The sequence below is a fragment of the Heliangelus exortis genome, chromosome 1 (assembly GCF_036169615.1).
Source record: "Heliangelus exortis chromosome 1, bHelExo1.hap1, whole genome shotgun sequence".
In the NCBI taxonomy this organism is placed as follows: domain Eukaryota; kingdom Metazoa; phylum Chordata; class Aves; order Apodiformes; family Trochilidae; genus Heliangelus; species Heliangelus exortis.
This window is the reverse complement of record NC_092422.1, coordinates 77,656,831-77,680,428: the sequence shown is the minus strand read 5'-3', so window position 1 is coordinate 77,680,428 and position 23,598 is coordinate 77,656,831. Positions and strand designations below refer to the sequence as shown.

The 23,598-nt window shown below is 37.9% G+C and overlaps 1 protein-coding gene across 10 annotated transcripts in view; it reads right to left on the bottom strand.

The window, feature by feature from the left end:
* The window catches only part of MBTPS2 (membrane bound transcription factor peptidase, site 2), a 36,740-nt gene extending 13,402 nt beyond the window's left edge, over positions 1 to 23,338 (bottom strand). For 9 of the 10 annotated variants that reach the window (XR_011726934.1, XM_071749768.1, XM_071749785.1 and 6 more), the window contains exons 1-8: positions 23,203 to 23,338; positions 17,680 to 17,828; positions 15,717 to 15,855; positions 11,779 to 11,882; positions 9,225 to 9,352; positions 5,342 to 5,460; positions 4,313 to 4,493; positions 1,766 to 1,860 (exon numbers count right to left, since the gene is read on the bottom strand). Coding sequence is in view for 9 of the 10 variants with exons in the window: in XM_071749768.1 (XP_071605869.1) it covers positions 1,766 to 1,860; positions 4,313 to 4,493; positions 5,342 to 5,460; positions 9,225 to 9,352; positions 11,779 to 11,882; positions 15,717 to 15,855; positions 17,680 to 17,828; positions 23,203 to 23,277 (990 nt within the window). In the remaining variant the exon portion in view is untranslated. Of the gene's footprint in view, positions 1 to 1,765; positions 1,861 to 4,312; positions 4,494 to 5,341; positions 5,461 to 9,224; positions 9,353 to 11,778; positions 11,883 to 15,716; positions 15,856 to 17,679; positions 17,829 to 22,481; positions 22,623 to 23,202 lie in introns of those variants that run through there. The other variant, XM_071749779.1, reaches the window with a different exon arrangement.
* Positions 23,339 to 23,598: the final 260 nt, after the last annotated feature.

The window sequence follows — 23,598 nt, the reverse complement described above, 5'->3', positions numbered from 1 at the left end:
TAATTTTTTTTTTTTTGTCAAATCCTGCAGAAACTTTACCTGTTTTATATTCAACCAGTCACTACATTTTTGCTGGAACGTGAGAGATAGGGTGTGCACATGTAGCAAGAGAAAAGGTAACTATTTTTAAAAAGGCACACAAATACACAATAGAAGTTAAGGCATCCAACCAAAATTAAGTGATTTCTAATGAACAGAGCCTGCATCAACATACTCGTGACTGACCTGCTGAAGTTTTCGTCTTCATTGATTGTTGGCTGCACAAAAACTTGCGTTCAGCAAACAAACCAGAAAACCTACCAACTCGGTGATAGCTAAGAAATCATTCTCAACTAAGATGAACATGGGACTTAATGTACTGCTGTGCCCCAAGCCCTGCCTATAGCAGTCTTTCACTCAGCAGTCTGAAAGACCAGATCTTTCTTGCTCCCCACAGGCCAAAGAGAGTACAGCAGAAAGGAACAGGATATTGGTTTTTGCCTTCATGTCTCTCATAAAAGCTCAGCGATAATTTTCCTTTTATTTTTAAACACAAGGAAGGAAAGTTCTTCATATGTTATTTGCCTTAGGGGAAAAAAAAAAGGTAAAAAAAAACAAAGAAGAGGATTTTCTTGCTTCTTAGCTGATAGTTACGCTCCCTGTAGATGCATGTGTGTCAGACACTCTTCATTAAACTTTAAGGAGTTTTACATTAAGGAGTTTGCTCTAAGGAGGGCACACTTTAAAATACTGATGCATAGAAGTGCAAAGACTATTTAATAATTGTTCAAAAACTCACAGCCAATCTAAGGATACTTGAAGGTCACAAGCTTCTGGATGCTTTTATTTCTTCTCTGTTCCTAAGTAGCTGCTGTGAGCTTAAGAATGTCAAAGCTCAGTGGGGTAGTGATTTATTAAATCTTCCTGAACTCCATGATGTTACCAGCCACTGTCATATTTCAAACGAACTGCTGGTCTGTGCTCAATTCTTAGGAGTTAAATACCACAAAAACACCCTGGATGGCCACCACTGCAAAAACTGTAAAAATAGCAGATGTAGTAACAGACTTACTTCTCTTTGTCTAGGTATATATCATAAAAAACTGGTATGTGTAGAAAAATTTTCACAGCTGACCCTTGTGCTCTTTCTCTTGTAACAAGAACTGATCCAAATATTCCACCATTTTCAATACTGATCATGTACTTTAACAAACATTTCTCTAGTTTGCAGAGATTTAGTCAAAATTCTGAGAAACTTAATGTTTCCACATATGACAAGAAAATCAATATGGTGAAAAAGGAATCAAATACAGGCCCTGATTTTGAGGTATCGGGCAATCTCTAGGACCTTCTCTTGCACATTTTAAGTTTAATCTAGTGAGCAGCACTGCTGCCTTCAGACAAAATAACTGAAGTGATAGTCCAGTGCTTTGTTTTGCCCATGTGCTCAGTACCTTTAAAGACTGAAGCATCAAAATAAGCAGTTCCATCCTGTTCTCAAAAGTTGTTTTTTCTCACCAGTATTCTGTATCCAGTGGTGAGATTCCTTTCTAAAGGAATAACAGGTATAGATCTTCTCTAGTTCTTCCAGAAACTCATTGATTGATCATGGGAAAAATCATAACCAATATATTTTTTTTAAGCTGCAAATAGGGAGAATAACATGGCATTCATAACATATTACAAACTGTAGGTATTCTGCAGCAATAAATATTGGTAAATAGTAATATTTCAGTTTAACTAATTTCAGATTTACCAGAAAGAATTACCAGTTTCAGTAACTTACCAAGTTGCTGTCCAAGTTATTGCTATATGAAAAGCAAATGTCTGTGAGACTGTTGTTACTACAACATTCCACTGTGCCATCAAGTCTTCTGTACACTAAAGAACATGGGCATAGAGCAAGTGATCAATATTACAGTACCTTCTGGACAAGAAACTAGTCTCTGAATAAAGTAAAACAATCATTCTATAGCCTTCAAGTATTATAGTAATTCACACAGCCTGGCCACGGTTCATTCACAACTAAAAATAAGCTTCACCACTTTCATGTGTGAATGTCACCTGATTTCAGTCATGACACATACTGATTTTTTCATCTTACTAAATCTCACTGAGACACTGGTAATCTACCATTGTGATGTTCTGAGCACTATGAGTTACAAAATACTTCTGCCTGTTGCCCACAACTTGAATTAAGGTTTTGCACAGAAAAATGTTAGGTGCTACTGTATTGATGTCACTGGCTGGCTGGCTATGGAAGTGACTCAAAATGTCTTCTTTAGAAGAGGAAAGCTTCACAAGAGTCAGGTTTTGAAAGCTTCACATGTGTTGATGACTGCAGCAGAATATAAATGTTGCATGATTTACCATGATAAACCATGATTTCTGGTACAGAATCTTTGTACAGGATGTTCTTTAAGGGAATTAAACCTAATTTGCTCTAAGACATCTTTTAAAAAACACACAGAAAAACGGGCACTGTAAGAAACTGTGTCACAGGAGCACTGCAGTTCCTTCCTTAGGTAGATCAAGCCTGTAAATACTGCTTGCTGAGTTCCTTCTGCATAACCTGCAGTCCACTACCATGGAGCTTTATGCCTGAGGCTTACAGGTGCAAGCACTGTACCATACAATCCTTTTTTCATGTCCCCTGAAGCTTAGCAACTACATATATTTTTGATTATTGATTGACCATGAAATTAGTTTTCTTATAAACTACATTAAGAACACCTTTTTCTTTTCTATCTTTTTTTTTTTTATTTCCTTAAATTTCAAGAAGGGGCATTGTTTTCTGTGTTGCTTCAAACTCAAATAGTTTACTCTCCATTTGTTTTATGGTCAAGCAGATAGGGTCCATTTTTTTATTGATATTCTCTATTTATGTCAAGTTGTGCACTGTCAAGATGTTGACAAATGACAGCTGCTAGAGACCATGCAGAGTTCATTTAATTTCAGAGGAATATTTTTCACTGCTGGAGGCTTATGACTCCAAAAATGCAGACAGACTGGTCTGATTAGAATGCAGTAGAGGAACAATGGGCTGCAAATACAATACAGCATCCAAGTTTGGAAACAATTCTAAGTGTCCAGTATTAAGTTTTTAGTATTTCAATCTAAACAGGACTGGCTCTGTTGCAAAATATGCAGTTTTATTATCCATGACCCCGAAATTGCATTTCAGAGAATGGCAAAATCTGAGGACATAAATGGCATCTAAGAACTGGTTCTTATTTGCCATCCCTGCAAACTGAAAACACTTGCCAAAGTTGCTCTCCCTGTTGCTCTTCAGACTGTTAGGACTCTAAATGCAGGTTCTTACCCATATTTTGCTAGTTTTCAGTTAACTATTTATCTTAGTTCAAGCTGTACGATTACTTTCCTTCCATACTAAAAAATTTAATGGATTACCTTTTCAGTCTTTCAAGAGAATTGTAACATAAAAAACCATGGGCAATTGAGCTGCCTGAACTCCCATTTACTTCCACCATGATGGAAAAACGTAGTAGAATTTTTAAAGCTCTGAAAAGCATCACACAGGCTTTGCTCATCAGCAGCCTCCTTATCATGGAGTTCAGTCTCCATGAATGCTTGCATGAAACTCCCTCTAGAGAGCTGTAGGGCATGTCACAAGACATTCAGCCAATTTAACTTTAGTGTTTTACTCTAATTAATTTTTGTTTATAGTTTCAGTTTAGTTAGGTTTGCATTTTTTTGTTTCTCTATTGTTATAGCAACAAGAACTCTCATGTATAAATGAAAACAGAAGGAAATAGACCGACTTGTAGAAGCAATATGTGCAGTCCAGACAAAACTAAGTTCATGGGCAATGACATTATGAGATCGAAGAAGCAAACGAAACATAAAACCCATATAGTGAGACACATCAGAAGTGATAATAAAGCACATCATTGGGTTAAGCTGTACAATTTGTAATGTCATGCAGATCAAAGCAGTAAGGTAATGTGTGGAATTTACATCTGCAAAAGATCACTGAGTTGATCCAAATAACTGAACTAAAAATAGAAGAGTTAATTGTATTACTGCTAGTAACCAAGTTATGCAATATCCTGAAGAGGCAAATTTCATTTTTCAGATCATACAGAATGTTTGTATAGGATGACTGGAAGACCAGAGAAATTCTTCTAGCTACCTCTTCCTCACTTTCAGATTTCACAAAATGGAATGGCATATCAGCAGCTGCTTAAAACAGGAGAGCAGATGCAACTCATGAGAAATCTACCCCCACTGACAAAACCTAAATTCAAAACAGTTTTTGAGACATGATAAAAGTTACAATAGAAAATAATTAAGAGAGCACCTTAAGTCATACCTCTAGCTGGAAAGCTTAACTGCTGTAGGGTGGCTGCACTTACACAGTAGCCAACCTGTGACTTCTCTGAAATGTCTCCCAGACAGGAATTCCAGTCTTCCACACTATAAATTGGACAATCTTGTATGTTAGTGACAAGGTCTCCCACAAAAAGACCTCTTGGCCCATTGGCAGGAGAATCCTGAGAAGAAACAGTGAAGTCACAATATTATAGTTAAAAGTACAAAGATTTCTTTACAGTTCTACCAAACAGCTATGAAATCTTTAGGTTAAGACACTATTTCCAGAAAACCTCACACTATTCTAAAATTTACTATTTCAATTTATGATAGAGCACTACAAAACCACTTACTTATTTTCTTAGTGCAAACAAAAAGGAAAGAAAAAAGCAAGGCTCCAAGTGTTCCAGGGACCTCTTCAAATTTAACTAATTCTTTTCATACAAGTTAGTATATTGCGGTTTTTCCTACCATTTTAAGTTCAAGTATCTCAAAATAATACCTTGAATCTTTCAACAAAGCAGAGTGTACCTATACTTTTGAAGATGGAAAAGATAATAAATGTTACTCTCTCCTGAATTAGATTCTCCTGAATCCTTTCAGCTGTGCTGTATTTGATTAAGTCAGAAAAAATCAGTCCTTTCCAGAATCTCTGCATCCTATCTCTAGTTTTTTTCCAGATGATCAAACAAGGAAGGAAAATAATCTTTAACATTAAAAAGAGATAGCAATAACTAGAGTCATAATGCAGTTTCTAGTAATTTACTTGGTGCAAAACTGAAAATAAGATAAAAAACCCCTCCAGAAATAAGCCTGCAAACTCACCTGAAATGCTTAAATAGTTTTATAGTACACTGAATAGTCTGTAATTATTAAAACCATGTTCTAACCATTTTCTAACACCAAAAAACATGACACTGAAAAGGAAACTTCAAGCAGACAAGAAGTGCAATATATTAGATTCTGCTGAGTGCTGCACTGACCAAATTACAAAAGATATAATATGAAAACAGCAAAGATCTTTTCTTACCTCTGCAACCTCAGTGACAAGTGCCCCAACACCCGTGTAATAGAAAGGGAAAAGAATGGCTGGCAGCAGAAACAAAACCATGAAACTTGCAACACCAAGAACAAAATTATGCCACACTCCTAAAAAGAAGGGGAAAAAAAACGTTTCTAAATAAATAGTAATAATAAAAAGGTGTTTTTTAAAGGCAAGAGTCTGCAGTTACCTTCTACTTCACATTCCTGAAATGATTACTGTAAGACTGGATGAAAAGCTAGTTTGTGCTTTTCATCACACAGGCATAAAAGAAGAACATATATATTATTCTACAAACTTGAGTTTTTATTATGAAGTTTTTAAGGGGAATTTTAGAGAAGCCTCTGACCCCCTGAGAATTATACTACAGGACAAGACTGGGCAGTGGTTGGTCTATTTTTAAGATATCATTCTACCATTTTGATATTTCATGGCAGAAATCTTTTATACTTTTTTTAAACATACTTTTATAAGTATGTAGTGGACAGAGACTTCAGACTGAAAACTGGACTTCTGAATAAATAATTAAACTACAGTTTCTCTCTATAGAGTTGTCATCAATCATAAATATTAAAACAATGGTGAGTGAAATATATTAACGTGCCTTCTATCACAATCAACTGTTGAATATAAGAATCTTATACATGAATAAACAGTTTGTCCTAGTCAGCAACATGTCTGAAACTTAGTTGCAATTCAGTATTTTTCATAGTTATCTTCATTGTATCAGTGAAAATAATTACATGTATATGTGCGAAGCATGTTTAGAAAATAATTTTTACAAGTCCTTTTTACAAGAAAACTTGGACCTAAAACCACATCAAGAAACGAAGTTATGCAATCAGCATATCCTGAAGCATTATTTTGGCAATGAATTTTAACTGCAATCTTTATATTATGCTGTTCACCATAGGAAGAAATGAACCATTATCATAAGACATACTTTGTTTCCAGTACTACAGAAATGTTCTCATTCAGTTTGGGTCCTTGGAGAAGCATTTTGTATGACCAATGCAGGAAAACTTTTCAATGGTGAAGACTCCTTGTTTACTTTGTAGTGTGCTTCATCTTGTTAAGAAGGGCTTGATTCAATTACATATTTACAGGGCAGTTACAGGAATAACTGAAGAATTCCTATTGAAGTAAATTTATTACTGAAATAAATTTACTACTGAAGTAACTATATTTAAAAACATTAAAATTATATTTCTTGGACTGTATATAGCACAGGAATCATAACGCATGGCAGATGTATTTCCTTTGGCTAATTCTACATATTTTTTCTTTTCTTTCACCTGGTCTTCTTCTACATTTCTAATGCTAAAGAAATGAGACATTTTTTGAGGACACTAGCTAAGGGTTTGTTGCCATTTCCACAAGCAGATGCTTCATAAAGCAATTTCTTTTTCTATAGTTTTTAATCATCTTATTGAAAGGTAATCAGATAGATGAAATATTCTATCATTCAGTTGTCTTTATTTCATACATGTACATATACACATGTACACACACAAGTGCAACAAAAGAAAAGCTTTAAGTATATTAATTTTATTGTTTTAAATTTTTTATCTTAAAATATTTTTTTCATCTTAACACAGGGAAAAAAAATCTAAGAAAGGAACAAAAATCCCTTTTAACTGTGGCCACTAGAGAGAGTATATTGGAAAACAAAACCAAAAAACCCAAAGCCCCAAACAATTTAGAAGAATAACAAAAGGGGTACTAGAACCAGACAGTGACAAGGGATACTTTCAAACAGCCAGGAAAAAAAGATGGGGCTCAATACCATAATCTACACAGTCTGCTGTGTGGAATACAGCAGAAAAGTAAAATAGAAAGGTTTCAAATTAATCCTAGGTGATCCACAGAAAAACAAACAGGCTCAAAGACCTGTAGAAGCACACTGCTTAACTATACCATTAATTTCATTTTGCTAATACAGGCTCATCCTTGGATACCTAATTCCTTATATTTAAAAAGGGACACTTAACACAACCCTTAAAACACCTTAGAATAGTATTTTAAAAAGCTTTAAGTCCTTTTCCTGTTAACAGTGAGACAAAATATATTAAAAAGGATCTCAAAAAACAATACATATATTTGTATTCATTATAAGAAAGTGCTGCACAGAAGTACTTTTTATCTACTAGGCATGGAATTCATGCTAAAAATATCACAAGTCTTACAAGAATGCTCATTCACTATTCTTGAACTCAGGATGCCATCTGCTGTACAACAAATAAACTCCAGAGTATAAGTGGACTGCAAAAGGCATATTTGGTGTTGTTCTACTCTAGCTCTTTTACATAGCTGCCATACAAAAATTGGAAAGCCTGTCTTTCTCAACTCAGATCTTAAGAACACTGCTCTAATAATAAAATTTCAAAATTAGTCAAGTTTACTGAATATCACATTTTATCATTAGCAAACATCCTACTTTTAGAACATACTTATCATTAGATGTAAAAAAATGCATGTATTTGTTACACCTAACTGACAACAAGCTATTGATGCAAAGCAGTCTTGTGATATGCATGTTTAGTGATTCTGTGTGATTCCATTCCAGGTTTCCCAAGAAACCTGGAAAAATATTATAAGTGTTTGCTTGTCATAAAAAACACACAGGCAATCATTTTCTATTAGAGCTTATCATCTTGTTTTTCTATACAATTTATAAGGAATGTATGTGAGCAATCCATTTTCAAAATTGGTATGCCTTCTCTTTTAGTAGCTGGAACTGTAAATTGATTAATTTGAGAAACAGGGCTTCATAGAAGTTAGCCTACTGCAGTGAATTACTTTAGTTCATTAGGGTATTCTAAATAAATATTTACTTATCCAATATTTATCATAACTTATTTGATTTATGAAAGCTTCAAAATAGGCTTTGCTAAAGCCTTGTTTCTGTTACAATATTCAAGAAACAACGTTAGTATCGAAGTATTACAAGAATTGCCTGCTATCCTACTGTTCTCTGGAACAGAAAACCACCAGTACCAAGAACTAAACCAAGATGTTAACTTTCCTCTTTATTTCAGTAGTTTGGGAAGCACCTTTGTGCTGTAAGTGGTTCAGGCAGTGTAACAGTCTCAGTCTAACTTTCTGCAACATTAGGGCTCTACTTCCCAGCAGCCACACTATTCAAAACCAATCAAACCCAAAATATACAGAGGTTATTTGGAGCAGTATGCTGTGATTCTCTTTGGATGTTTTTGTTTTAGCCTCTATTTCCTCCTGATGGCAACATCAAAACACAGTGACCTGTATAATAACATAACTCATTTGTCACTGAAGATCACTCACAGTACTGCTGAAAAATCACATAACAGATTGCTCCTAGTTCAGAAACTGTTGGGTGAATTGCTCAGCATGCCATGTTCTCATTCCACGTGTTTTCTGGATGAACGTTTTCTATTTTGTGTGCTCCAAGGTTTTGGTATGTGCACCATATAATACAAAAAAAAACCAAAAAAAAAAAAGGCAAAGGCACTAACTTCTGTACCTGAGCTAGCATAACAAACCATATTTTTTTCTCCAACCACTCAACTGGAATTTCTTACACCCAACTATTCTGAATAAGGTCTTGGATATAATAACAATTTTCATGACAAGAAACTGGTACTCATTTAAGCTCCCAGAAAGAGATTGCTTGCTCTCTTTCAGAAAACAGCACAATATGGACAGTAATAATCACATAATTTCCTGAAATCACAGAGTAGGTTCAGAACAGAAGATCACCTTTAGGTAGAAAGAAGCTTTTCTACTTATTAATTTTAAACCTTCCATCCTCCATTAAGGATTCACAAATAATGCCTGCAAATAAGTTATTGTGCTAAGCAAAAAAATTATTAAAAAAAGCACAAACTATTACCCGCACAAAATATCCTTAATTGCTGGATTGGAGATATCAACTGTAAGTGAGTTGTGAAGAGGTCAACAAATGCTCCAGGATAGACAATGAAGATAAAAATCCCAAATCCATTAAATCGAACTTGTTCCCTTAAAAAGAAGAAAAATTAAGTGGTGTTATCTCGAACAAACAAATGAAAACCTGAAAGATTCGACAAGGCACACATATTTTGGCAGTGGTAATAACTAAAATGATAATCATAAAACACACTTATTTTTCATAATATAAACAATGGAAAGATAATTAAATGATTAAAGGATAATTAAAGGATGTTTTCTGCAATAGTTGCCACTTTTTAGCAGCACACATTTGTGAACCTGATAAAAAATAAGTTAAATTTCTTTTCTGTCTCCTGGTAAAAGTAACACATGAAAAAAAATTAAAATCCCTTACTTTCAAGTATATTTTAGTATCTGGGGGATTTTTCTATTTTAAGTAAAAAAGTGGCAGCCTGTGGGATGCAATTTTAAACTAATCTATGAAAAATTATCTGGAAGAAGCAAGCACTTTCCTTTTAAAGAAACACTCATAGATTTCTGGAATTCAACATTTCTCTCTCTTTCTCCTAAATGAATTCTTAAATTAAATTGTAAACTAACAAAAATTAGGGAAATTTTATCTGAAAAAAATACAAGGTTAGAAGGACAAAGGCTACTTAAGTATATCAGTGGCTGACACTATCACACAGATTATATATATGTACATATTTATCAGAGGTTTTACAGTTGCTTTCAAATGGCTTTTTCTGAATAACTACATCAAAGGGTTATGAAGCTAGAAATTTCATAAGGGACTTAGAGAGGCATGATAATCATGTTCCAAGAAAATTACATTGCAATTATTATTCCAAGACAATCATTTTCCAACACAAACCAAGCACAGATAAGCTAATTCCCTATCTTTCCCGAGACAGTACATTGTCTGGCATTCCATTTATTCACATTTATTTATTTAATGTGCATATACAAGAAAAGAAGACACAGAATTATATAGAAAAATAAAATCAGAATGCAAGAATACATTAATTCCCTGGAGTTCATTCACCAGATCTACTCATGCTACTAACTAGTAATAGGCAGTCTAATGCCTGTAGATGACTTAATGTCTTGGGTGGGAGGAACAAAGGGAAGAAGAAAAGGGATTTTTTGGCATTAACCCTGACTAAGCTAAGACTCGAATATTTCTTGTAGTTCACAACAAATACAATCTTGAACTGAAATTGGCAGATGTTTATTAGATTTTAGGGAGTCAAAGTGATTTGCCAGAATAACAAAACTTGCCCACAGAACAGCTATCTAGTAAATCCTAAACCCTGATGATTGACTGTAACAGTGCTACAGACCCAACCTGTGCCAGGAGGAAAACCAGAACCAAAACAGCAAGAGGAAAATAGCAGCAGTAACATCAAGTAGTTCATTGGACAAACCACTTTTTCCCTGGAAAGAGCTGGGAATTAATTTTTTTTGACAAAAACATAACCCCAACTTGAATACTCAGAGCCTTTGCCCCAGATCATGAATGAAGACAGTACACCATTAAGGTACAAGAATTATTCATTCTGCATAAAAGGAAGTGTAAAGTTACTGCTGGCTTCTCTACAGTGAGAAGGAAGGGATGACAGACAAAGGAAATTTTGCTGCTTCTTCCTGTCATGGGTTAAGCAAGAGCAAGAGTTTTATCCTCCATAGAAAAATCCCTGTGAATAATTGTGGAAAAACGCTGAAAGACAAAGCATATGAAACACAGAGGGCCCCAAACCATCCCTTCAACTGAGAACTTTTGAAGCTATAAAAAAAAAATAGATGAAGCTGCAGTCATGCTTGTCATGATTCCTTACACTCAAGAAACTGAGACAAACTACTTAGGGCTTTATGCTCATGGGTCAGGTAACGATGATGTCCAGGAGAAAGGCAGAGGACATGAATATCGGTCCCAGTAAGCACCACTTAAGCCTCTTATGCTAGAGTGTCATTTAACAATGACTAATCATGTCCAATAACTTTTTTGTAATCATCAGTCAGAATAGTTAAGTGATATTAAAATATCATCTTTGATAAAAATTAACACATCACTGAGATTAATGATTACATTTTACTAAGTTTCTGCTTCAGCCTGTTAATATGCTACTTCACAAACTATGTTTAAACAAATCAATTTAAAATATATTTTGAAGTACCATTGTGCAACAGCGTGTGGGTCCTCTTCAAGCACCCTAGCTGCAGAAATACAATTGCTGTGTGAAAAATAGGACCACTTGACAGAAATATTTTAAACCTGATGCAGTGTAGTATATCTGCAAAAGTTCCTTTCTCATGTTCTGTAGAATAGACACTGTATTAAAACTGTCTTTAGTTGTACACCCTTCCAAACTTAAAATATAAGGAAGCTATGAAATACAGAATAAACAGATTCTCTAGATAAACCAAAGCAGTGCAAACAATATTCTCGTGTAAGTAAGGGATCTGCAATATTAGAACTTGTTGGCACATGGTAAGAGAAAAGTAATGTGTATTACCGAATAGCTGCCACCCCATGGCCGACTTCATGTATCACACCACTGATGAGGATTGCAGAGAAGAAATAGGTCAGCTGGCTGACAGGCAAATTTACACCAGGCACCTGTTGATGTGGGCATGACAACAAAACAAAACACAGGAGGAAACCAAGAGGTACAAAGACAAGTCATTCTGCCCCTGAACTGGCTGCTCTCATTCAGCTGTTTCAGACCTGCAACAGAACAGGGGCTGTTTTCACAGAGCACCATCAGTTTGTACCTCTTCTCCTAATTTATTCAATGTATTAAAAAATATATTTAAGATATATATTTTTGTTGAAGGTTGAAAAGCTGTCCAGGCACTTCTCCCTGCCCTACCTATTCCCTACAACCCTGACTAAATGTGTCTTACTCTATATTAAGCTTGAAAAGTTTACAAGAACATACACAGGCTTCTACTCGAATGAGACAGGCTTGTCAACTGTAAGGATTAGTTTACCATTTCCTGTAGCTAGTCATGTAGCTGTAGAAAATACCCACCCTTCAAAATAAAAAATAAATTGTATGGCACTTAAAACATACAAGACCTAAGAGTTCAGAAAATGATGCTACAACTGGAACTATCAGTCTCTATTCTCTCTCCCTAACCAAACCATAAGACTATCCCAAATTTAAAAGGTCCAAAAAAGGTAACTTTTGTCTTTCGTTCAAGTTTTGGCAGTCTATATATGGCAATTTAACTTTTTTTTAAAAGCCCTTGAAATGAGTATACTATCTTAATTTACAGAAGACATAATAATATGCAGGGCCCTCACATTCCTCCTCTTGCTGTGGTTTCCCACCACTCCCCATGTCCCTCACTGGACTATTCATGGGACACCAGGTCCTTCCAGACAGTCTTCAAAGCAATCACGAGTCCAGAGACTGGGGAACCATCCCCTAGGCTAGCCATGCTCCTGGGGGACTTTCCTGTGGCTGTGTTCTGGTCCCTGTTCAGCAGCCACGGTGCAGTGGGACAGTAAGGCCACTTCTGCTGTTTCCTTTGAGACAGTTCTCAAAGTCTGTCTTTTGACAGTTCTGTCTGCTCCACAGCTCTCCCTGCTCAAGGGGCAGGGTCCACTCCAGAACAGTCACTACCAGCTGATGTGAACTAAATGTCAATTGTAATCCAGTGGCTAGTAAAGAGATACTATGAGCAAAAAATATCCTGGCCTGTCTATAGGACTCTAAAAACTACCCTTATGGGACACAAAAGGCAGCAGATCCAACTGAACAGATCACATTTGATCCTACCTTCATTCACTCCTGCACATTCCTCAACTATTTGCATTCACCTACCCATGCAGCAGAACTCAACAATAGGTTGGTGAGACAATCTAGCTAAAAGAAACACTTCAGAAGACTGTTTTTGTTAATGTTAAACCAAATAATTTAATAAATTCTGTCCAGAGTGTGACCAAAATATTTATCTTAGCCGGCACAACTACTGTGCCTCACTATATGAAGACAGCTGCTCTTCATTTGTTAAACATCCATTGCTTGTATAACAGCATCAGCTGGTGGCACTAATGCATCAAGTAACTGGCATTGCCAGTGGCTCTCTGCTCCAGGCACATGAGAGGACAGACAGCAACAGGAGGAGCTGCCATCTTAATACCACCATGACAGTACTGGATGCTGTCAGACTTCATGCCAAAGAAACTAGTTTAAGAATCACCTAAAAGGGAAGCTAACTCTCATGAAGGGTTCTAAAATAAGCAGCAGTATTTTGTTAGTGAGCATTGTCAACTTATATTTCATAGTCTTCCAAAAATGCCTTTAGTAAAAGATCTTTTGCTAGTAACTCTTTCCCACTTTTGTCAACATGCAACCAACACAAGCAGGGGCAGCTAAAAAAAAAATCAAACAGCTCCATTACCTAGAGACAGGTATTTTAAATAAAGTATGTGACTGAACAAAAGAGGAAGGACACAAAAATGTTAATCAATAAGTCATAAGCAGAATAGTATCTTCCCCTCTCCACAGCCCAAGTCTAAAGACTAAACAGATTTATGCCACAGGCTAAAGCTGAGTTTTAAAAGTAACTGTTTTTTTAAAAAAAGCTAATTAACTCTCCTCCAGGTAGCCAAATACAAACAGCTAATTTAAATGAGAAGGTCTTGTTCTTCACCTCTTTGCAACCACACATGGGTTACTTTTTTGTGTCAACTTATGGTTGGAATTTTCCCTCAGAAAGAATACTGCAACTCTTTAAAAGGCACAATTATACAACTGTGGCCATTCAGACATCAAAGAATGAGGTAGGAAATAAGGAGAACCACAAGTAAACTTAGAAGAAGCAACCTTGTCCCCATAAATGACATTACATTATCCCTATACATTAATCTTTTTCAGTGTCATTTTTTCCTTTGTTTGGGTACAATGATAGTGCCAGCAGGCAGCCACTGAGGAATCCACTAAAAATCAAAACTGTGAACATTATGCTAGATTTCTGCTTCCCTTTCACACCAGTTCACACCAGATGAATTCCACAGGCTCGCTTTTACTTTGGTTGCCTCTATGTTGTTTTTCAGAAGAGCACTGTATTGCAAACGATCACTTCACTCTGGTGTCTCAAAGTGGATAGATCCACATCTCAGACACTCCAGAATGTAGCAGACATACATGCTTAGGACAGACCCTGTTGGCATGTAAATTAAAAAAATTCTGTGGCATGTTCAACTTGTGCTCTGCCTGATGCACAAATTACCCATTTCTGTCTACCTCTGGATAAAATTCTGGAGCAGGCTGTGGACCAGGTGACTGCAGTGGCAGTACCAAGCAGTACCAGCCCCTCCTGGGTCTTGTTGCCTGATTTTGCCAATACAACATGCACTTGCTTATGCTCACCCTGCATGTGTGAAACAGACTCAAACCATTCCAGACTCAAAACAGACTCAAGCCAAACCAAGTTTATGGAACATGCTAATGATAAGGCTTCCCACACTCATGCAACTTTTCAGTCCAGCTGCACACAGCCAGTTTAGAAATTCTGGAAGGCCTATCATGGCAGCACACAATTCCCAGCTTCTGTTCACTCAACTAGTTGAGTACTTAAATAGAGTAAAATGGTTTGGCACCCCTGCTCTAAGCCATGCAGAAGGCAGAGCAATTTTATAGGAATCCCTGCATTTCTGGAAAACTACCTTAGATTCTTGCCAGAAAGCACTCCTGGGGAAATAAGCATTCCTAGCACTCCTGGGCTAGGAATCCTAGGCTAAAAGTGTTGTAAGGACAATGCCAGTTCTTCAATTGCTGCCTTGCATGATAGAGATAGAAAATACAATATTGGCAATCTCCCCCATTCTGTGATATAGATTCCTTTCTAAAACCACAAAATATATAGTCCAACATCAGAAATCCATTAACCAATTAAAAAGTTATTAGGCCTTTGACTGGATACGGCCAGAAACAGAACTTCCAATTTCACAGAATTGTTTGAACAGAAGTGTTTGAACAATCAAAAAGTAAGCCATCTACTCACTAATAAATCTTTGCTTCCACTATCACACAAAGCTTTTTATACTTCTTTTCCACTAATATTTTGTACTGTAATAAATAGAACTCCTCTTTTCTCATGGATTATGGATTTGCTCTGCAACTTCAAAGCCACCAGTGTCTCTAATTGCACAGCTCAGAGGAGGCAAATTCTTAGCCCTGTTTTGTATTCTTAGTACCATGATAATTCAGGGCTTTCCAAAATTCTCACTCAGAATTTTAAATAAAATCTCTTCCACATTTTTGCCTTCATTGTTCTTCCCCTCTTTTGCTACCTACACTTTAAGGCTTTTAACAAACCAGCAAATTTTTATGTAGATGAATATTAGGAGTTCAGTCATTCTTGCATGGGAGAACTTAAACATCACACATCCCATTAAGTTCACAGCTCTCAAACAAAGACTTGAGGGAAGAATACTTACCACAACTTGTAGCATACGATCATTCTGGGCTTTTGGTGCTTCAGTGAGCATCTGTGTCAGTGTTTGCATCAATGTCTTTCCAAGAAGGATAACAGAGCCAAACATGGCAACTATACCAAACACCATTCCTATGCTGAACCTACAAAGAGAAACAAATACTTTAGCAATGCATAGCCATAAAACCATGTAATATTTTCCTTGTTTAATATTTTCTTATGCCCAAATCACACCTTGATTAATTTTCAAATACTTCTGTGTTGTTCCTGCGTATTCTAAATTGTATTCAGTTATCTAATACACATAATTGGCATAACATGCCAATAGTAGCCATCCAGCACCTAAAGGGAGCTTTTTACAAGGGTGTGTAGTGACAGGACAACAGGTAGTGGCTCTAAACTGAAAGAGGTTAGATTTAGGTTAGAAATTCTTCATAGATTTAGGAAGAAATTCTTCACTGTGAAGGAGATGAAAGACTGGCACAGGTTGTCCAGGGAGGCTGTGGCTGCCCTGGAGGTGTTCAAGGTGAGGCTGGATGGGGCTTTGAGCAATCTGGCCTACTGGGAGATGTTCCGGCCCATGGCAGGGGGTTTGGAACTAGGTGATCTTTAATGACTCTTCCAACCCAAACCATTCTATGATTTCATGAATATGAAGACATAACAATATAAAATTAACCATGTTGTACCACACCATCACATATTTAGAGACCTAGATCAAATGGTAGGCTAGAACATGTTTATTTATATAGCCTTTTAAAATAAATTTTGCATCTTCCTCACAAACAATAAAAGTGCTAAAGAACAATAAAAAGGACTCATTAGTTCTTGAAAAACTAAAAGCGAAAACTAGAAGGCCAAGAAAAAATCAATTATACTTAAAACACATTCTTCTTCTAACCATTATTTTTCATTAGAATCAGTATTGAAAATAATTTCAATTTCAATCAGCCTACCTAGTGGAGAATTTTTATTCCACATTATTATTTTACACTGTCCAATAGTTAAAGGATGTGATAAAGTTTATTTTCTAGCTAAAACACTTTAATTCACTAACAGTGCTTCTTCCAGTGTAATTTCACTCTTACCTTTTCTTAAAGAAGCTCACTAGGAATTAGCAATCTTATTTTAAGCAATGTGTACTTGTAATGTTAATTAAAGAGACTGGTAGAAACGTTATACTGTAATAAATTAGACACATTAAAGAACTGTGATGGATATAGAACTATTACAAACTGAAATAGCAAAATCATTACATACAAGAGAAACAAATATGAAGCAGACCACTCTTTCATTACTATCTCCCTGAGGATAGCAATACAGGAAATGAAAAGAAATTAAAACCTTACTCATTTTGTATTTTCAGAGCAGATATGAAATAATGCTTGGAATGCAATAATTTGTGAAATGAGTCCCGGAACACCCATACTAGCCACCCTGCTTATTTACCATCAGTCTGTGCAACTATAGCAGGGAAAGGTGCCAGCAGGTAAAAGCCAGAAGGTGAGCAATGTGCTTCTGAGCAGGTACAGTTGCTGAATGTCTGGGCAATAACTGACAAGAGGGACACAACTGTCTTTGAATACTTTTAAACTCTAGTCATCGGGGGAGAGCTCAGCATACAGTGATGGACACATCTAGGATTTGAGATGCCACTTCCAGACCTACTTCTGTGTGCAGTATTACACGTAATAGCTGTACTCCCAGGAACTATGTCTAGTTCAAACCACAGATAAATACTGTTTACATATTTCTGGTATTATGGCATCTCAGTAGGCAACCTGATACGTATTTTTTAGTAGAGGAGAAAGACATATTGGCACAGTACAACTATGTCAACCATGCTAGTTTGGTTTTATTATTAGCCTAGTGAAAAAAGCATGCCTATCCACTACACTTTTAAGGCTGAAAGGCACAGATGTGGTTAACTCTATTTGTCAGAAGAAAAAAATATCCTGAAGGTATACCACAAATAGAGAAATCTGGGTTTCCATCTCCCCCAGTTGTAGAACTGGCGGTTGAAGAGAGCTGTTTGCCATCGCATGTGAAAAGGAGAGACACTCAAGCCATATGACAGCAGCCAGTCTTCATAAGATGCCTTCAGAGAGTTGGATGACTGCAAAACAATAGAAAATCAGTTTAATCAAAACTTCTAGGATGATTTTGTGTGTTACATGACCAAGCAGTAAATATGACCTTTTTATATAAAAATGGATGTTTAACTTTAGGTAAATGTCCTGCACAGATTTTATGTTTTAACATATAGGAAGGTGTGACACATAACATGAAAAAGTTATGCCACTGTTCTGATGTAAATCACAACAGTTCTAGGACTGTGAGAGAGATCAGGTAACCAGTGTTGTCTGACAAACAAGATCTTACATCATCTTTCTCAGTGTTAATCACATTTGGTAGCTTTTAGCTGCTTGGTTAGAAGGCTAAAGACTGGATGTTTTTTGGTATTTTTTCAATATGCAATTATATTCCAATAAACATTTTTAAAACTACAACAAAGAACTATGTACTTTTAGCTTCAGCTGAAAAAAATGTTTGTAAAATTGGTGAGATGCGTATCAGTACTGAGGCTACCTTTTAATAACAGTAAAAATGAGGCCTACTTTTCAAACACAGAGGCAATGCCTAGAGAGATACTGTGGAATATCTGAGCATTTTAACAATAAGTGGGAAAGACTTTAAAATTATCAACCTGTATTGCAAAAGTGATTTTGCTATGGTAATTTCCCAGCATTTCAATATACTGCTAGAATGCCTTCCTAGTAGCCTCAGAGATTTATCTTCATGAGAAATGTGACCTATAGACTACATGATTAATACTTAACTGCAGTATTATCTGAAATTATAGACCAAGAGATGTAGTTTTGCGATTGCTTTTATATTATATGGCACTTCTCAATAGACTTTACTTGCCTGCTTCACGACAGCTGGTATCAAAACCCAGCTGAAGGAACACTTTCTGTGGAAGTAAAAGAGAAGCTCATAGCTCAGGAAAAGAGCACCAGAGCTCCAAGCCTTCTGACTCTGAGCAGCTCCCAAGACAGGAGTGTCTCTGACATAATCCAGACAAGTCTTTGGAGCTGTTTGATCTGGAGCATTGTTCCCAAGTTTCCCTTTGAGCACCAGCACCCACTGAAGACATTGGGAATGCATAATTCACAACTGGCTCCCCTCTGCCCACCACAAAAGGAACTTCACAAGTTTCTGGCTATCATCCTTGGTTCTTTAAACAAATTTAGAACTTGTGAAGTTCCTTGCATTCCTCCTGTCCTGACACAGTCGTGGTGGGGAGTGAGAATTACAACTATATTCATAGCTTTTCTCTCTGGCTGAAGTAATTAAAATTTGAACATTAAAATTTATTTCAAGTAGCAATTTTCCTAGGATGAGAGATCCATTCACTCAGGTCATTGTTCATTTACCATGTACTGCACCATTTATCCTTTATGCCTATATATAGTACTATGTCATTTCCTTTTTCTTCAACCTACTGATTTTAGACATATTTTTATTCAGTCTGTGGGCATGGACAGAAATTTTACTCTTCATGTATTCCCTAATCAACACTACTCACTCCCTATGACACCACTAAATTCAGTGTCCAAAATCAGGTCAGCATTTCCTACCCCAGCATTTTCTACCTTCAGCAGAAGAGATCACAAAGATTGTTACATTTTTACAAATTATAATACATAAGCCAAAGAAACAAACAAACAAACAAAAGATGTCCACACATAATCTACTAGCTAATTAAGAACAAAAAAATATTTGACATTAACTTCCTCTGACTTAAGTGTCTTTTCACAATTAAGTAAGCACATCCTATTCATTCACAGAGTCCCCAAAGCCCCCACAATGAACTGCATATTATAACAAAGCTAATTGGATATATATTTGGCACTTTAAAAATGTGTTCCCTTTATCAAATGCAAAAAACATTTTTCCCCTGGAAATGTCAAAAATTAGTCCCTTAAAATTCATTCCAGCCACATCACATCCCCACTGTGCTAGCAAGGCATAAATAATATGAAGTTTCCATCATGAGATATATGAGATTGCTTACCATACATTTACCAAATGGGGAAAAAAATAAAAGGTAGTACCATTTTCCTGTTGCATTTTCTTCAGAAATTGTGCAAATAGTATTCATGATAACTAGATAACTGCACCCCTTTACAAATATATTTAAAAGCCCTATGCAAATATTGCTCCTTCTGTCCTGAGCCCAGTGGGATTACCACATTACCATGAGTACTCTCACACCCTGGTATGGGGCATGTTGGTACCCTGTTTCATTTTAAGCCTCCTTCTCACAGGCCTTGGCTCTGCTCCTCCAAGTTCATTATATTCATTTATATAGCAGTACCTCTTTTTATTTATGCAAGCCTTCAAAATAATGAATGTCTGCTAAATACTCCAGGAGTTTCATAAGTACCTGCCAGCAAGCAGGAGCCCTTAACATTTTTCTTTGTTGACCAAATCTGTTCAAGAACTCCGAACCATTTGAGCTTCCTGACCTTAAAAGCTGAAAGCTAACCTTGACTGAACATGTCTAATGCATCCTTTATTTCCCAAAACAGAAAGAAGGAAAACTTTCCACCCTTTGCTTTTTCCTGATCCTTTAGGCACAACCAAATGCAATGACTGAGGATGCTGTGAAGCAGAAATTCAGGTGTCTGCCTGATTCCCTCTTCTAAGACCCAAAGTTCAATGGAAACATTAGTGCCAGTGGCTCCATGAAGCAACAAGAGGCACTTAAAATTCCAAGTCCCAACTGGATTTGGCATATGTTTAGTTTGCTAGCACAAATACATCATGTCAGTTAACTCTAGCAATATCATGAGTGTATTTATTTGTTAGAAAATACATTTATACCCATAGTTATGCTTTGTACAATGTAGACTTTTTAAAATTCAAGACTGCCTAATAAAGTTTGCAATGTGAATAAAACCAGTGAGGGAACAAACTGAGCAAGAGACACTGAACAAGTTTACAGAATAAACATCAACTGCAAGTTACAGAACATATCATTCCCTTGCCAAAAATATCAACAGGATCATGCATGGAAAAGTACTCCTGTATTATTTTTCACTTGGGCTCTGCACATCCTCTTGATGTGATTAAACTGTAAGTGGTTTGAGGTCTAAGAAGCAACTGCCTTTTGCTAGTTGCTTGCACCCGTGGGTTATGAATGTGGTGGAGGATTTACAGTACCAGCAATAAAATAAGCAACCCTGAGTTTCCTAATTATATAAATCTTGTTATTTAATCCAAGTTCTATTTTGGTCATGGTACTCACAGTGAAACCTGTCATTGACATGTACACACGAGACCTATCAGTGAGCTCACTGAAATCCAACAGCCCACACGGTTCCTGAAGATAAATATACTCTGTCAACCTGAAGTTAAAAGATCAAAGTTGTATCTTAACTCCTAGACTCTCCTGTTTCCTATAGCATTCCAGGCATTCTCCTTTTTTTTCCAACATAAATCAGGTACTAAGTTGGCTCCAGACACTGTGGGGTTTCTCTTTTTCACCCTGTGCTGCTTTTAAGCTCCACAAGAAGCTGTGACAAGTAGTGGCTGCTCTTACTTACAAAAGTGAATGATTTTAGGTTCTAACGCTAAAAGGGGTCTTCAGAAGATGAGAGATACAAATAGGTCTCAGCATTACAGGTCCACTACTTTAAGTCAGCTCTTGCTGATTGACACTCTTGAGACTCCTCCTCAGACACAAAGCTACTGTCAGAAGACATCCAGCCTTCCTGGTGAGTTCTGGTGTGTCTTGCTACAGTCAAGAGGACATTTTTCTGGTATATGGCCAATCTTCTAACATGTTTCAAAACGATGCCACATTTTTTTTCCAAATGCCTAACATAGATCTAATGTAGTAAATTTTGAAAAATCTTCAGCTAAAGTACTGCGTTCTTTATAGTGATTACATACCGACTAGTGTTTGGCAATTATGAGTGCTAACCATTTTACTGAGTTACATTTGCTCTCCAATGATTAACAGCAGGGGGAGCCACTGATTTTTTCAAGTTTTCCCATCGCCTTAAATCCCTCATTTATTTTTATGTATTACAAGACTGACAAAATGAACGTTTTTAACTTTGAAATCAATAGGACCTGTCTGCACGGGGCAAAAAGAGATGCAGCTCCTGTACTGTAACAATAACATCAAAAAGCAAAACAATTACAGACCAAACCTTTCGTTTAATTTTTCCTCATATTTAACTAGCATACATCCTATCTTGCATACATATGTCTGCATTTCAATCATCTGTCAGAGATCATACCTCTTGAGCTTTAAAAAAAACCCCACTTAATAGAACCTGTGCAAAGCACAACCTCATCCCTAGGTATGATGAACAATGTCATGGTGTATTTTCCATTCAAACCTTCCCCTCTCCAGCAGGAGAAAGAAGATGAGTGTTACAATGCTCTCTGAAGTGAAAGTTAATTTCTTTAAAAAGTAATTGTATGAGCTCCGTCTCAACTAAATTCTTTCAGTAAAACTAAGGACATTCAAAAGAAAAAAAAAAAAGTAAATTCGTTATGTTTTTTACACGGTAATAGTAGAAAAATCGTAATTATAAAACACTCCATACACAGGAAACATAAATTAAGGTTGATTTTGGTTTTTGGTTGTTGGTTTTTCTTTTTTTAAATATATTAACCCTTCAGACTCCAGAAAGCGCATTTCAGCGTCGCAAAACTATTTAAACTGCGGAGTAAAAGCTACATTCCCTACCGGTTCCCAGCTTAGGTCCTTTAACGCAGACCTGAAGCCCTTTCAGCGGGCTGGGAGGTGGCTTCAACCCCAGCGACGGGCGGCCGCAAAACACCCCCGCGGAAGTCGCCGCTGAGGCTTCTCGCAGGGCTGACGACCCCCGTTTGAGGCCTTCCCTCAGGGGGAAAGAATGGGAGGGAGGGCAGTGAGGCGCCGGGGTGGGGGGAGCCGGCATAACCTCTGCCCACCCCGAGACGAGTGAGTGAGTGAGGGAGTCAGGGCAGTGCAGGGCATGGGGGCGGCTGCTCCCCCCTCTCTGAGCCTCAGGGCCCCCCGGCAGCTCCCGGCCTCGCACAGGGAGGGCGGCGCGTGGGGAAACGGCCGCAGGCAGCGTCACGCGCCCCCAACGGCCCGGGCCTCGCGCCGGCCGTTACATCTCGAGCGGCGGAGAGGGCGGGGAGTCGCCAAACGGGGCCTGGAGGGCTCCGACCGGGGAGCGGCGCCTCCCTCTACTTCTGAGGGAAAAGAAGGGAATTGGCGGCCAAACCCCGGTGTTCCGGAGGGTGGGCGAGGCGGGCAGGCTTCTGCCCGCTGGCTGCAACAGAACCTTATCCCGAGGGGGGATGGGGCTGTCCGGTGCCCTCCCCCCACCCCGGCCCCAGCGGGGAGGGGAAGCGGCGCTCCTGCCCCAGCGTGCGCGGGGCCAAAGGCTCCCGTCCGGCTCTGCCTCTGCAGCCCTCACCTTGAGCAACGTATCCACCAGGTAGATGGCGCACCAGCCCCCCAGCACACACACTACCACCGAGATCGGGATCATTGCTGCAGCCCAGACGCTGGCGGCGGCCGCGGTTCGAACGGAGGAACCCCCGGAACTAAACCTCTCCCGGAACCCTTCTCCATCAGCTATACTACCCGGTCGGAGTCTTCCGGGGACCGCGTTGAGAGCGAGGGCCGGGGCCCCAGTGACGTCACAGCCCAGCGAGCAGCGGAACCGGGAGGAGGAGGAGAGGGGGGGTCGGTAGTGTCGTCACTGCCGTGCGCATGCGCAGTGAGCCGCCCGCCGGTGCCCCGGGGCGTACTGCGCCTGCGCGGGGGTGGAGAAGGGTCGGGAGGGGCGTACCGGGCAGCCCTTTGGGGC